Source organism: Melanostigma gelatinosum, assembly GCF_949748355.1.
Source record: "Melanostigma gelatinosum genome assembly, chromosome: 4".
In the NCBI taxonomy this organism is placed as follows: Eukaryota; Metazoa; Chordata; class Actinopteri; order Perciformes; family Zoarcidae; genus Melanostigma; species Melanostigma gelatinosum.
Genome location: NC_136637.1, coordinates 2,207,615 through 2,222,964, shown reverse-complemented (window position 1 = coordinate 2,222,964; position 15,350 = coordinate 2,207,615). Strand labels below are relative to the sequence as shown.

General features: G+C 45.7%; 1 protein-coding gene across 2 annotated transcripts in view; it reads left to right on the top strand.

The window, feature by feature from the left end:
- trappc8 (trafficking protein particle complex subunit 8) overlaps positions 1 to 15,350 on the top strand; it is a 29,689-nt gene that overhangs the window by 9,839 nt on the left and 4,500 nt on the right. For both annotated transcript variants that reach the window (XM_079267911.1, XM_079267910.1), the window contains 17 exons: positions 82 to 172; positions 899 to 1,161; positions 3,626 to 3,741; positions 3,841 to 3,991; positions 5,133 to 5,233; positions 5,692 to 5,797; positions 6,155 to 6,286; positions 7,917 to 8,141; positions 8,463 to 8,568; positions 11,165 to 11,359; positions 11,516 to 11,688; positions 11,776 to 11,850; positions 12,622 to 12,727; positions 12,899 to 13,053; positions 13,539 to 13,972; positions 14,943 to 15,099; positions 15,190 to 15,286. In XM_079267911.1, coding sequence (XP_079124037.1) covers positions 82 to 172; positions 899 to 1,161; positions 3,626 to 3,741; positions 3,841 to 3,991; positions 5,133 to 5,233; positions 5,692 to 5,797; positions 6,155 to 6,286; positions 7,917 to 8,141; positions 8,463 to 8,568; positions 11,165 to 11,359; positions 11,516 to 11,688; positions 11,776 to 11,850; positions 12,622 to 12,727; positions 12,899 to 13,053; positions 13,539 to 13,972; positions 14,943 to 15,099; positions 15,190 to 15,286 — 2,683 coding nt within the window. The remainder of the gene's footprint in view (positions 1 to 81; positions 173 to 898; positions 1,162 to 3,625; positions 3,742 to 3,840; positions 3,992 to 5,132; positions 5,234 to 5,691; positions 5,798 to 6,154; positions 6,287 to 7,916; positions 8,142 to 8,462; positions 8,569 to 11,164; positions 11,360 to 11,515; positions 11,689 to 11,775; positions 11,851 to 12,621; positions 12,728 to 12,898; positions 13,054 to 13,538; positions 13,973 to 14,942; positions 15,100 to 15,189; positions 15,287 to 15,350) is intronic.

The window sequence follows — 15,350 nt, the reverse complement described above, 5'->3', positions numbered from 1 at the left end:
ACAGCAGAGCACAGCCCATCAGCCAGAGGATTCTCTGTTGTTCTGTCTCATAATGTGTTCTCATGGTGACCCCTGTTGCAGGAGGTGCTTGATGATGCAGCTGTGAACAGTGCTGCTGTTGAGAATAACATCAGTGCAGCTGAAGTGGACAGCCATCACACTACAGAGAGAGGTCTGTCAATTCAACAGCTCCTCAACATACTAACGTTTGCTTCCTCTTGTTTAGACAACCAACAGCTGTCTGCTGAGTTATCTGAGCAGCATCTATTCCACAATAACCTAATGTTTGACGTTCCTGTGAGGAACTTATAACTTGTTAAGAACCACTCCCAGTTGAAAACTGATGCCTCTAAATGAGAGAAGATAGTCTATCTATATAGTTATTTTGAATGCTTGCCATCAGTGCCACCGCATCAAATTCCAGCAAAATCAGTCAGACACACCCAGATCAGCCTTTGACCTGCTGTGGGAGGAGCAGAGCTCAGCTCCCGACAGCAGCGTTGACTGCCAAAATCAATTCAAATAGAAAGTTCCTCATAGTAACCCCCCCACACACATACACGCACACACACAGACCACAGGCTCAGTGGTAGAGCAGGGTCGTCCTTCAGAGGATCGGGGGTTCGATCCCTGGATCCACTAGTCCGTGTCCTTGGGTAAGACACTTAACCCCAAATAGCTCCCGTAGCTGTGATGATGACATGGAGTGTTAAAGTGCTTTCAGTGGTCGGTAGACAAGTACAGTACAGTCCATTTACAGACACGCACATATGATCGTAGGGTGCCTCACCAGTAAACCCTGATGATCCTCTGGTTCATCTGCACAGGGCTGATTGGTTGCTGCGACAAAAAAAGAAATGTCTTGATTGAGCTTCATTTCTACACCGTTTCCCACCAGACGGCGCCTCCAACAGCCTGGAAAGCCACCCTCTCCAGCTGGACACAGCGAGCAGCTCGGGGAGCCTGCACACCCTCAGTGCTATCAACCCTGAGCCGAAGAAAGGTGCGAGAGATCCAGAGAGCCTGGCGGGGGGAGCAGGGAGCCACGGAGCATGTCTGACCCTGAATGACCACGACCACGTCAGACAGTTCATCCAAGAGTTCACTTTCAGAGGCCTGCTGCCACACATAGAGAAGAACATCCGGCAGCTCAACGACCAGGTACGGCTCCAAGCATTGCCCTTCCATATTATACATGTGATAAATAAACATTCCCTTCTAGCTTCCTCTACCACTACTGAGACGGATCCACAGAGGCAGACAGACTATATACACACAGAAGAGGTCTCGCAATCCTGCTACAACTAACTTGTAAAACTGAGAGGTGATGATATAACTGTTTGATCATTTTGGACAACAGCACCACAAACTGCAGCCTCCAAGATGACCATACAGTAGAAAGAGGAGAGGCTGCTTATTTACTTAACTCTTACTCAGTCTTCCAGCCAGCTAAAACTAATGCAAAGTACAAGTTACATTTTTAAATTTCTTTCACTTTTCATTTGTAGCATATTTTAAAAACTACTTTTAGATTTGAAAATAAATAAATAAAACTAAAGTCTGGCCAAACATAGATTTAAATATGATTAGTCTCTGGTGTGGTTTGGGAAAAGTGGCGCCACCATATGGCCACTTATATAGCACTTCATGTTCCTCCTGAAAACGATTGAATCCAAGGCTCATGCTGCCCGGCGGAACCTTCTTTCTAAAGATTGTTCGCTGCCATTGTTAGATTTGTTGATTGCGATACAGTTTCACAACTCTCCACACACGCTTGTAAATAGTATTACTACATTATGGCAGCAGGCTGTGCATTTTATACCCGGGCCTTCTGTGCTGTCCTACTACACTTGAGCCATCTCCTAATAAGCTCATTATGACGACACAGCTATGGTTTTGTTTCTAGGGCTGTAATAATACACATATTTGTATTCAACCGTTCGGTACGAGGCTTACGAACCGAACAATACGTTTGAATAATACTAGTGCATTTAGAAAATGCAAGCTTAAATTGTGGGAAATATGTTTTCGGTGGACTGCGCTCACGTAGGAGACAACGGGCTGTGTGACCTCTGAACCCGGAGCAATAACCCAAAACGGCTGAGGCCCCGCAGTGTGTTCAGGGAGGCTAAACTAAACTACAACAGCCCGAACGGATTCAATTGTCTGGACAATAACCCCGCGCATGGCGGGATGCTTCGTGATTAACGGACAATGCATATAGTCCAAATCAATGTAATTAACACAATGACAAGAACAAACTCACAAGAACCAGTCACATATATTTATATGACAACAAATCAATCCAGCAACACTGCAGCGCTAGAGCACGAGCCATTCATATTATTCATAAAAACGACATGATAGACAAATGAACACAGTAGTAACGCTACTGCAGATGTAAAAACACAAAAGCACCACAAGCTGCTGTTCCCTTAAAGACAAAGTCCATCCTCCTTTCTTTGTTAACAAAGAGTTTAATGCCGCGGTTGTTCAGAACATCGGTGCGGTTCAGTTCCAGCCTGAGGTCCTCCTGTGAACGTGTTCGTTGAGTTGTAGATCCACTCGGGTCTCATCAAGTTTTCAAAAGCACCGTAGCTTGTGAGTGTCCTGTTGTGCTATGGTGTCTTGTAGCTGCCATGGTTAGCCACCTCAGGTTAGCGTAGCTCCAAACAGCTCCAAACACCAAGCGCTCAGTTGCAAATGAAACGCATTCTCAGCCATAACATGTGCAACGCTTCTCCGACGCTGTCAGCCAGAAATACCTTTTCCATGCTGGGTCAGGGCTGCTAGCTATGTGGTTGACCGACCCTTTGATACGATGTCCAGTTTTTCTGGAAATGTCTTTCTCCAGAAATCCGTTTCTCCTCCTACAGCCATTTAAAAAAAACACAGCTAGGTAAAAAATGAATAAACTACACCAAGCAAAACCCTAAAAATGTTATTTCGTCCATATCTTTCAATTTGAACTCTTACTACTCCGACTAAGCTCTGCTGGCTACTTTAAGTTTCATTTCACGATAGTCACGTGCTCGCCCACTGACCAATCACAGCACACTCTGTACCTCGCGGCAGAGCTGCACACCGACACTGAGCTGCACGTAATGCTGACGTCATTATAGGCCAGCTAGCAGCTCCGACACGTCAAAGAATACGCCCAACATGCCAAACTAAAGATCTGATTGGTCGAACACGATGACAATCAACAACATCGTCCCCGTTCACTTAAAGTGCACATGGATGCACTTGTGAGTCTGCAGGCCTCTGGCTCTGTTCTACCTAGAGACACAGAGGTGAGATCTGATTGGATAAAAGCTCTACTTAAAACAAGCTGCACTGGAAGCAGAGCAACTGAGGAAGACAATAGCTGTGCAATGAGAACATAAGATAATGGGAAAATATTATAATACATGTAGTGTATTTAAGAAACATTATTAAATTATAAAATAGATATAACTTTGTGTTTAGGCCAGCAGAGAAGGCCTTGCAGGCCCTGACGGCCCGCCACTGCTTCATGGCCCCCATAGACTGTGAGAGCAACACTAGCTGAGTCGGCTCCGTGTAGCCTGACACCCCCCAACATTCTCCCAGCACTCAGACACATGCTCTGCCTCTCCGTCCACAGCTGGTCTCCAGGAAAGGTCTGAGTCGGTCTCTGTTCACTGCCACCAAGAAGTGGTTCGGTGGAGGGAAAGTTCCAGAGAAGGGCATCAGTGAACCAAAGAGCACATGTGGCCTTCTGTAAGCATCACCCTTCATATGATTCATTCATGTATTGATACATTACCACTGTGAACATATACACATTGCTGGTTTGATCTTTCTCATATGTGGTGTCAGATATCCCCCAGAAGCCCCTGAGCTGCAGATCAGGAAGATGGCTGACCTGTGCTTCCTGGTCCAGCACTACGAGCTCGCCTACAGCTGCTACCACATGGCCAAGAAAGACTTTCTGTCAGACCAGGCCATGCTGTATGCTGCAGGGGCACTGGTGAGAACACACGCGCACACGCGTGCACAGCTGTCTGTGTCCTGATGAGGACCATGTGTTCACCCTTTAAACTCACTGCCTACTCGGGTATTTCTGCCTATTGTGATGTCATTTCTTGGATCTTCAAATGCTTCATACGTGTACAACCTGAGCTAAAAGGTTGTGAGTCATTAAACATGTACATATACACAAAACATATTTTTCCTAAATAATTCTGAATGGAGAAAACACAACGTTATTTGAACTATGACATCATCACAAGCGTACATTGTGGTCGACTTAGCTGTCAGCTGCAAAATCAATGAATGCTGTAGAGATGTGGTTTTCATCTTAGATAGATTTTCACAGGGTCGTGCAAACAATGATCCATTTGAAAGGGTTTATAGCTTTAATTCCCACTCTGCCAGGGGGTCTGTCAAACGTTTTCAGTATCATTCATTCCAAATTTTAGTTTTTTGTTTTAACTATTTAAATTTTGAAATCTATAATAGGCCATAGATTTGTTCAAATGCAACATATCTAAAACTCTTAGAAGCTGTGACGTGACTAATATATTTCTAATACATATCTCTTGTGTTCTATAGATGTGATGTACGCCAGAAGTGTAACAAATAGGCATCGTCTACTCATTTGCAAACCCATAAGTCCCCGGTATATTCTCTATCTTGTACCTCTGCGTTAAGGCAGCGTGGTCTCAAGCAGGCCTCTCTCACAGCAAGTTCATCATCAGATCCCAGGTTGTGACTGTGATGCACACCAACTGTGCTGCTGTGTGTCACGCTCGTGATCCTCAGAGAGAGTGAAACGGTGACACTTACTTGGTGGTGCTTACCTTGTGAGCGAATGGAAAAGAATCCAAAATAATCAGACCAGCTATCAGACCAGTCACAGCATCCCATTTGACAGAACCCTGCTCTGCTTGAGTGTTAAAGTCAGTTTCACAGTAATAACTAAAATCAGATAACACGAGTCATACCAGACCAAGTAACCCCTGAGTGGATTAAACCGAGCAATGGCGCGTTCCATTGCTTACCACCGCATGTCGAATTCTAATCATGACTTCTCTGTTCCTCCCTCCTTCCTTTCTTGTTCACTCCATCTCGCCTCATCTTCTGTCCACTCATCCTGACATCCTGTGCAGGAAATGGCTGCAGTGTCCGCCTTCCTCCAGGCTGGAGCTCCCAGACCTTACCCAGCACACTACATGGACACCGCCATACAGACGTACAGAGACGTCTGCAAGTATGACCTACTTCCAGAATGTTTTTCTGCCTGCTCTCAGTTCATTGTCAGTTTTTGGGTAGCAGGCTAATTGTGCTAATGTGAGGTCACTTGGAGGCCAAAGTGAATCTTTCTTTGTGCACCCTAATGGAAGTTTCATGACCTTATTATGTCCTTTTCCTGAGTGGTGATGCATGACAGCAGGGTTTTCAGCTGCTGTTATTCTCAAGGGTTAGGGTTCGCAGATGCCATCTGAGAAGTTTTAAACTGTTGAATAAATTCAATAAAAAGCAAATGCACCCTGTTTGCAGGCTGTGCGTGATCAGGTGCGCCCTTCGAGGCTGCTTTGAGACCTGGTTCAGAGATGTACATGGCTTTGCTCCCGTGCTGTTACTCCATCCACTGTAGTGATTCACTGAGTATGGAGAGGTGCCTCATAATATCCCTCCAACATGTGTTCTCCCCTCTGCCCTCAACAGGAACATGGTGCTGGCTGAGCGCTGTGCACTACTCAGTGCTGAGATACTCAAGAGTCAGGTGAAATACTCAGAGGCTGCAACTCTGCTCATTAAGATGACCAGCGAGGTGAGGAAGCCCTCGTCTTTACCATACCTATCGTGATACAGGGGTCATCCTTTATTTCCAATCTAATTTTAGGGAAACTGTCGTAGGTTAAAGAACGCATGCAGTAAATCTGAGTAAAGAAGTTTACTTTTGTTATGCAATCAGAACGGTTGGATCTGCATTTGCATTGATCACTGCATGAAAATCATGAATTCTAAATGTTTACAGTGCTCACACAGCATAATACCGCAATGCCCAAGAAATACATACACTCATGCAAAACTGAAAAGTAATGGATTCACTTAGAAGTAGATGTATCAAGTAAACTTGCAGTGGATTAATTCAGCTTGGACCTTTTTATTTCACTTCTATGTGCAGGACTCTGACCTGCGCAGTGCTCTGCTGCTGGAACAGGCTGCCCACTGCTTTATTAACATGCGCAATCCCATGGTGCGCAAGTTTGCCTTCCACATGATCCTGGCCGGTCATCGTTTCAGCAAAGCAGGACAGGTGAGCCTTTCAGCCCCCACCCATCTAATGCAGCGCTCTAACCCAACAGCTTTGTTCCTGTTAACGGGGGGATTTCCTCTCTTTGACAAAGGTCCATCTTTAATCTGTATACTTATACTTGTTACTATAAACTATATTTATACATATTATTGTATCATATTTTAGTTATTGTTTATGGAGTTCTTGAGTTAATCATCGTGTGTCTTATGCCGTAGTTGCACTTGTATTTTCAATGTGACTTTTGTGACGTGATGCAGCAGATGGTGTCAGCTGTGTCCTCATATGTGTTCTCACTTATTGGCTAGAGGCCGGATATAATTCTTTGTTCAAGGAGCATCTGTGGATGAACACATTGCATTTCCTCTGAATTCCCCTTTTATTGGTGCTGCTTACCGGTCGTCTCTGCAGACTACTCTGTAGTAGACTTGTTATATTGAAGAATAGCTCCTCACAAAGCTTTGCTAATTAGGTGATAAACACATTTCATTTCTGATACATTCTTCACAATAAAAGTCCCCTGTTATTTAACAGCTTTTAATTTTAAGCAGCAAATCAGGAAATGTAGTGTTTTCATCAGCAGTACGTCAACAGAACTAAGATAGCAGGTCTCCCGCTGTGCTCCAGCTCCAGTTCTCCTCCTCTTCCCTTTGATAAAACAGAAGTAATTGTTTTCGGTACCAAGGACGAACGATTGAAAGTCACCGCTCAGCTTCAGTCACTGATGTTAAAACCCACAAACCAAGCCAGAAATCTAGGTGTAGTTATGGATTCAGACCTCAACCTGAACAGCCATATCAAGACAATTACAAGATCAGCCTACTATCACCTGAAGAATATATCAAGGATTAGAGGACTTATGTCTCAAGAGGTAAAACTTGTCCATGCATTCATCTTCAGCAGACTGGACTACTGTAACGGTGTGTTTACAGGTCTCTGTAAAAAGTCCGTCAGAAAGCTGCAGCTCGAGTCCTCCTGGTCTTAACCAGGAGGGTGGATCACATCACTCCAGTTCTGAGGTCTTTGCACTTTAATTGAACCAGATTCAAGGATATTAATCAAGTTTCTGCATTTCACTGCTGTATTTTATTTCTTACACTGCTTTTTAGTGTTTTAGTGAGTGTTTTTAATGTTTTAATCAATGTTTTTAATTGTTTTTAAATCTCCTTTTCGTTTGCCTTATGTTTTGATGCTTTTAATGGTTTTATGTGAAGCACTTTGAATTACCGTGTTGTTGAAATGTGCTATACAAATAAACTTGCCTTGCCTTTGCTCTCCTCCGTGTGGGGGGGAAGATGATGGAGACCTACATTTGATATTCGTGTCTTTGCGTCACCATGTATGTAATCGCTCCATGCGGAAAGCTGGCTTTGCTTTTGGTGTCCCCGCCCTGTTTGATTGATGATGCAATACTTGAGAGGAATCCTGACCACGGTGGACGGTCAGTCTAACATAGACGGTCAGGTCTAACGTCTTTCAGCTGAAAGGTCATGAAGACAAAATTTGGACCAAGTTCAGTGATCCATTATGAAACCTGACAAATTGAGTATCATAATGAAACTTTACTTTTTTTATTGTGATCGCCCTTCGTTGCTCTCCACCTTCTTTTTCCTGCCCCTGTCTCTTCATACAGAGGAGGCATGCACTGCGCTGTTACTGCCAAGCCATGCAGGTGTACAAGGAGCGGGGCTGGTCTTTGGCAGAGGACCACATCAACTTCACAATCGGTCGTCAGTCCTTCACGCTCAGCCAACCGGAGAGCGCTGTGACAGCCTTCAGACAGATCCTGACCAATGACAGCAGGCAGACAGCCACGCAGCAGGGTGCCTTCCTCAGAGAATACCTCCATGTGTACAAGGTAACTGCATCTGTACGCTGACAATGCTGACTTGACAGCAGAGAGACTACTTTGTGTCAATAGGTAAGCACACATATGAGTGAATAACAATGATGTGGAGTTCCACAAGGCTCTGTTGTCAGACATCTGCATAAGTTCTCCAGCTCAGATTAAGAAAGACAACAGAAAGTCTTCCCATTCTAATTATGTGGACCAGACCACGGTTTACATAAAAATATCATCAGGTAAACAACTCAGGGATTGGATGCGCCAAACAACAATTAAAAGCTCTTTTAATCTCCTATTATTCCACAAATAACGTGTGTTGTGTGTGTGTTTCAGAGTGTGGTAGGGGCAAGTGAAGACAGCCTCCCCCAGCTGCCTCTGCCCTGCATCCACAGCTCGGCCACAAGGGTCTACTTTGGACACGAGCGGCGCCTTGCTGAAGGTAACATAAAGATGAGTGGTGATCTCTTCCCAGCATGACTGACTCTAGAGCAAAGAATGGACACATCAGTAAGGTCCCAGCTGTAAGGGTTCATCTTCAGACCTGCACCTCTTAACGTTCAGCTGATGGTCTACTGTTAAAGATGGTGATGATGTGGAAGTGTATCAGTGGATTTACTGTGATAAGCAAGAGCGCTCACCACGGCCATTCATGAAAGTGTCTTAAAGTCCTTCAGTGAAGCAGCCTCGCTCTCTCTCCTCGCTTCCTTTCTGTCTGGCCTTTTCTTCAGTCTTTGCCTCCTTGAGGTCATGTATGATAACAACTCTTCCCTTTATGAACCATTCAAGAACAGATAGAAAAAGACCAAAGAAGATGCAGTGAATGAACAAATGTAAAAAACAATGTTCTGAGCTCTGTAGATTCTACAATCACATGAACGGAATTAAGTATTTTTACTAGGGGTGTAACGGTTCACAAAACTCACGGTTGGGTTCGGTACGATACAGTGGAGCCACGGTTCGGTACGGTTCGTTTCAGTAGAAAACTATAAATGCAGAGAAATGTACTTGATTTTAAAATATATTTATTCATTACAACTAACATCATAAAGTTATTCTTTGACTTTGAACAATGATGGAACTATACCTGAGTGACTCATCTTCTGGGGTGTCTTCTTAGCAACACATCAGCATAAAAAACAAAAACTGCTCCTTAATGTTATGTAGTATTGTTACTTACATCTTGCAAAAGAGATTTTTAATCGCAATGGGACTACCTGGTTAAATAAAGGTTTTAAAATTGTATTCAAAGTATTCGTCATGCGTACCGAACCGTGAGCCTCGTACCGAACGGTTCAATATGAATACGCGTACCCTTACACCCCTACTTTTTATGGGAACGAAACTGATTTAATCAATCACTGCACAAGTGCATGCATTTGAAGTGTTCATCATTTGTTAATCTGCGGATTCTAGAACAGAACGCACAACAGTGGATGATGAGAGAACTCCATGTTCACAATATCAGGGATTAGTTATATGCTCTATATCAGGGATTCCCAAAGTGGGGTGCGCGCACCCCTGGGGGTGCGCGAGCTGCCTCTAGGGGGTGCGCGAGAGGAAAAGTGTAATGGCGGTCTGATGGTGTAATAATATTAAATATAAAAAAAAAATGTAATTTTAATTTAAAAACTGTCAGGCGGGACATCTGAAGCTATCAGTCGTAAAAGAGGAGAGGGACAGAGAGAGAGAGAGGAATCGGAGGCGAGGGGAACGGAGAGGTGCGTTGGGGAGAGACCGGGAGAAGATCGAGCCAGAGTCAGAGGAAGATGAGACGGAGGAGACTGGGAAAAAAAGAGGAAATATGATGAAAAGTATGTGTGTCTGGGCTTCACTTGGATTGGCAACGCAGATTCCCCAAAGCCACAGTGCGTGGTGTGCAGTGAGGTTCTGGCTAACAGTCTGAAGCTCTTATTTACGTCGCCACCTGAACACCAAGCATGCCAGTGCAAGTCAAAAGCCCCTTACATTCTTTATATCGAAATTGGAGGAGTTACAAAACAGCCAAAAACAACTGCAGTCTCATTCATGTGTTGGTCTATAAATGACGCACTACGGGCTTCATATCTGGTTACAGAATAGCGAGAAAGGGGCTACCGCACACAATCGCCGAAGACGTGAGCTTGCCAGCTGCCAGAGAGATGGTGGAATGTATGATTGGGGAGAAAGAAGCAAAAAAGTTGGACATGATCCCGGTGTCCAACAACACTGTGTCGCGCCGCATCGATGCTTTGTCCGAAGACATCCTGGCTACATTAGTCGCTCATTAATTGTAAATTAAATGTGATAATCTGCCTCTGAGCCTGTGCGTGTGTGCTCGCGATCCGTATTGCTCTTTAAAAGTGACTCCTTGTGTCACTGAAACCCGGTCGGGATGTAGAAGGGGGTGCGCAGCCTAAAAAGTTTGGGAACCGCTGCTCTATATGTATAACATGTATTAGTTTCTTGACTTATGACTAATATGCAAGTCATTAGCTGTCTTACCATAAACATATTCTTATGCATATACTAGTAGAACAGCAATATTGAAGAAGCAACATTTGATGAAACAGCTTTCACGCTTGCTTGAAGTGGTTGTTTCCTTTGTGGAAAAAGAGTTGATGCACTCAATGTGTCACAGAAAGGCCTCTGCATGACTGATCACTTGTTTCTGCTGTCGACTTCTTCATGGATATTTCTAAAAGGTGTGAATGCTTGTCTTCGTCTCTGGACAACATGAAACATGACCAACACCAACTGACATGAGAGAAGTATTCCACTCTTCTCTGAAGACCTCTCTCGTAGACGGTCGGGACCAGAGAGGCGTGTTCTGTTTCTGGCTCTCCTCCTTCTGCTCTGGTTACTGGTGGATTACAGCCATCAGAACAAGATGGAGCATGCAACACTAGTGATGTCTGACCAAGGTCACCCTGTTGATGAACAGAATTAAATGAACTGCTGAGGTGCCTTTGAGCGAAGGGTTACTGTCACTCATGGAAATGCATTGTATTCAACAACTAATCATCAATTGTGTGTCTCTAACTACCTTATGTGTGCAGGCGAAAAGCAGGCAGCCACTCACGTGTCTCTGGACCAGGAGTATGACCAGGACCTGGCAGCCATGTGGTGCCACCTGGAGGAACAGCTTGTGGCTACAGCCAACAGGGGGGTTGTCCCAGCAACGTTCCAGCCCACCCAGTGCTGCTTAAACAGCCACACAGACAACCTGCGCTACCCGCTGGCTGTGGCCGAGGGTAAGAGCTCCTCGCATACCCAGACTGTTACTCGGTACTAGGTGTTGGAACATACGGACGCTTGCCAATCAATCGGGAGTCACTGTCTTCTCTTCCATAGCATAAAGAATCACAGCATTACCTGCTCAGTATACAGCCCTCTTCCTGTCTCCACAGAGCCAATCATAGTGGAGGTGACGCTCAGCAACCCACTGAAGGTTCCTCTGGCTCTGTCCAACCTCTCCCTCCTCTGGAGGTTCACTGGCGAGGGTGCCGCTCCATCGGAGGAGCAGACGTCTGAAGAGTCGGCAGGAGAGGCCATCACCAATGAGGAGAGCCTGATTGATGGGGTGAGCAGCCCGGCCACAAATCCATGGATGCTGTAAAAACCCAAAACTAAGATTTCCAGTGTCTTCAATATCTGTTTCCTCTTGCAGATGACACAGAAAGACGATGTTGTCACTACAGAGATCATCCTGGAGTTTCTTATAGGTCCAGAGGAGACCAAACTGGTAGGTGCTGTGATAGATCTACAGGCAGACTGCAGAGGTAGAGAGAGACTGCAGATAAAGAAAGCTTCAGCCTGATGAGGTATCCCAGCTCCAGCAACAGGCTGGAAACATCTCATCAGGTACCTTCATGTCAAATCAGCTGATGTGCTGTTGAGTCAAACTAATCATGTCTGACTGAGCAGGTCAACCATCAGCCCATTGGCTCAAGTGCATTGGCTCCTTAGACAGTGTGTGCACTGTCTGTCTGGAACTGGCAGTGACCGTTGTTCAGGATGGGCCCTTTCACTTTTATGACCGTGGAATTATTTTGAAGATGGGAACGTCTCCCTAAATGTGACGGTCTCTCCTGCCACTCTGCTTTCACAGCAATACTTTCCTTTCTGAGGTGTTTGTCCCTCACATGTTCTCACGTAAAAAGACACACAGGAACCAGACTGCATGGCCAACACATCAGCTCTCTCCAGGGAAACCAGGTTTCTGAAGTGTCTAACCCTGAACCAGGTTTCTTTATAAAAGACATTTAGGAATCTGGTTTCTGCTAAACTGTAGAAGTGGTACATGTGCATGCACTGATTTTGTGCGAAGGCTACCAGGCCTTTTAAATGGATTTCACCATGAAAATGCATGAAGAGCATTTCAATGTTTGTGAATAATTCTTTAAATCTCCAGCAAATAATGATGTGGACTGTCCCTCCTTTGGCTCATGTGATGCTTCACTCTGATCACACGTGTAGTTGTGTTGCTGTCAGTCACTGTGACCTTTGACCTCAGGCCCGGCTCCGGCTGCTGCCACACAGAACTGGCCAGCTGAACATTGTGGGTGTGGTGTACAACCTGTCTGCAGCTTCCTCTGGAGAGATGGCTCCCAGCTCTGAAGGTACACTCATCAGCTGGGACTGGTTTGAATTGCTTTTGGCTGCTTTCGTACCACTTCACTCATTTTGCTGCCAGTCATTGTATTGAATTTTCTGTTTTCAAGTCTGTCTTTTGTTTCATGTCAACGATGTTTCTGAGAAAACAGCCAGTGTGGTTCTGCTCCTGTCTACAGACCAGCAGGCGTTGGATGTCATGGTTCGGGGGAGACAGGACCTAAAGATCCAGGGCCCACGGCTGAACCAGACCAAAGAGGACAAGATGTTGGTTCGCCATGGTCTGGATCGGCGGCTGAATCCCATCATAACTCCACCCATGCCCCTAATGGAGGTACCACTGACACACTCATCCCATCCTGCAGTGCTGACAGTCTGGCAAATCTAAAGAGCAGCGTTATTGCCCCTGAAGCAGGGCTTCTATAACGGACTCAAATAAAACTATTGTTGTAAATACCATGAACACTGTAATGTCTCCGCATTCTGTTGATAATGTTGAGTTTAGTTTGAGTTCACTTCCACTGGCCACATCTTCCACTGACTAACAAACCACTAACCTCAGACCTGCTGGTGGTGTGCGGCTGCAGTAGACTAGTGTAGGCGGTACCTTTGAAACGGATCACAGGACTCTTGAGTTGGGTCTTAATTTGAAGGGAAAACTGCATCATCACCACAACTTACCAAATGAATGAGCAACATTCACTTCTTCCTACTTTGTCACATTTTCGTCCCCTACAATCCTCTGGAAGGCTCACAAGTTCTTCTGTGACGCCACTGAAACCGTGTGTGTGTGTGTGTGTGTGTGTGTGTGTGTCTCAGGTCTTCTTCCTGCAGTTCCCCACTGCTCTGCTGTGTGGGGAGATCAGGAAGGCCTACGTTGAGTTCTGTAACGTCAGCGGTGTCGCTCTGTGTGGCCTTCGGGTGGCGTCCACACACCCATATTTCTTCACGTTTGGCAGCCAGACCACGACCCCCCTCACGCCCGTCAGCCCGACCTCAGCCGAGAACTGCTCGGCCTATAAGACCACGGCCACGACCCGCCAGCCGGGCTCAGTGGCGTCTGAGATGCTGGTGGCAGCGGAGGATTTCAGCCAGCCGTCCGGTGTGATGGAGATTCCGATAGATGGCAGCACACTGCAACCGGGGGAGTCCACCCAGCTGCCTCTCTGGCTCAGAGGACCAGACGAGGAGGGAGTACATGAGATCAATTTCCTGTTCTACTACGAGAGCACAGAGAAAGGAATCAAAATCAGGTAAAACCTAAATCAAGTGAAGGGAGGTGAATTGGCTAGCCATAAACATAAGCAGCCTGTTTATGACCTCCTGGTCTAAAAAGTGAAGCCATTCTCTCTAATGTCCACCAGGGGGCGACTCCTCTGGTTGTATAGAAGTCTATGAGAAAATGACTACTTCTCTCTTGATTTATTACCTCAGTGATAAATCATGTTAATTTCGTAAATTATGGTCCATTTAGAGTCGGACATACTTCTCAGTCCAGATATGATCACTTCTGTTCACTGGTTGCCAAAAAATCCAAGATGGCAACGCCAAACTGGAGGCTTCATGACATCAGTCCACAAACCAATGGGTGAGGTCATGACGACTAGTCCACTTCTTAGATACAGTCTATGGTTGCTACCAGAGGAGTCGCCCCCTGCTGGCCAACTGAAAGAATAGCGGTTTGAGACTCTTCTGCACTGGCTTCACTTTGCAGACCTGAGGGTTGCAGCCACACACTGTTCACTGCTGAGGCAGGCTGTCATGAAGTAGAGCAGCACTGCAACACGAGCAGGCTGAGGATGACAACACGCAGTAAAGAACAGACTTTATATTAGTCAATACCAATCATTAAAATACAAAGGCATCGGCTCAGGACAGCTATCGTAACGAAGCCTGTGGAGTTACACCTAGAAGGACTCTTTGGAGCACGATGATGCAACTCTTCTATTGGGACATAGACTCGTTAAGTAAAGAAGTAACTACGTGACCAGGGCAAAATAATCAAGCGGAAGAAAAGGCTGTTTGCTTCTGACTTTTTAAGCCCAATCATGTCTGACTGACAGCTGGACACATCATATATTTAGCAAATAAGAAGAATGGACTTGTACTCTAACAGTTCTGTTCTAAATGAATTGGTGATAACAATGTCTGTTCATCAACACTGCACGAACCCCTCATTGGTAGACAGCCCATCATCTCTCTCTTCTCTCTCTGCATGGGAAGTCATCGGGTGTTGCGTCACACGGTGTTCATCTGCGCCAGTCGCTCTCTGAGCGTGCAGGCGTCGGCCTGCCGCAGCAGTGTCCCCCCACATCGCAGCCTGGAAGACGAAGGCAGCGGTGGGACGCTGGTCTTCGTCGATGTGGAGAACATCAATACGGTGAGATACCCAGCATGCCCCACGCTTAGTCTGCAGCTCATTGAACAGCCTATCACTGCGTGGTTTAATCTTCCCCCTGTGGGCTTCCAGAGTGAAGCTGGCGTGCGTGAGTTCCACATCATCCAGGTGTCCAGCAGCAGTCAACACTGGCGCCTCCACAAGTGTATCAACCCGGCCAATGATAAAGGTGTGTGTTCCCGTTTCTTCTTGATGGTGTACAGCTGTATGTGTAGCAGCGTGACTGGTGAACA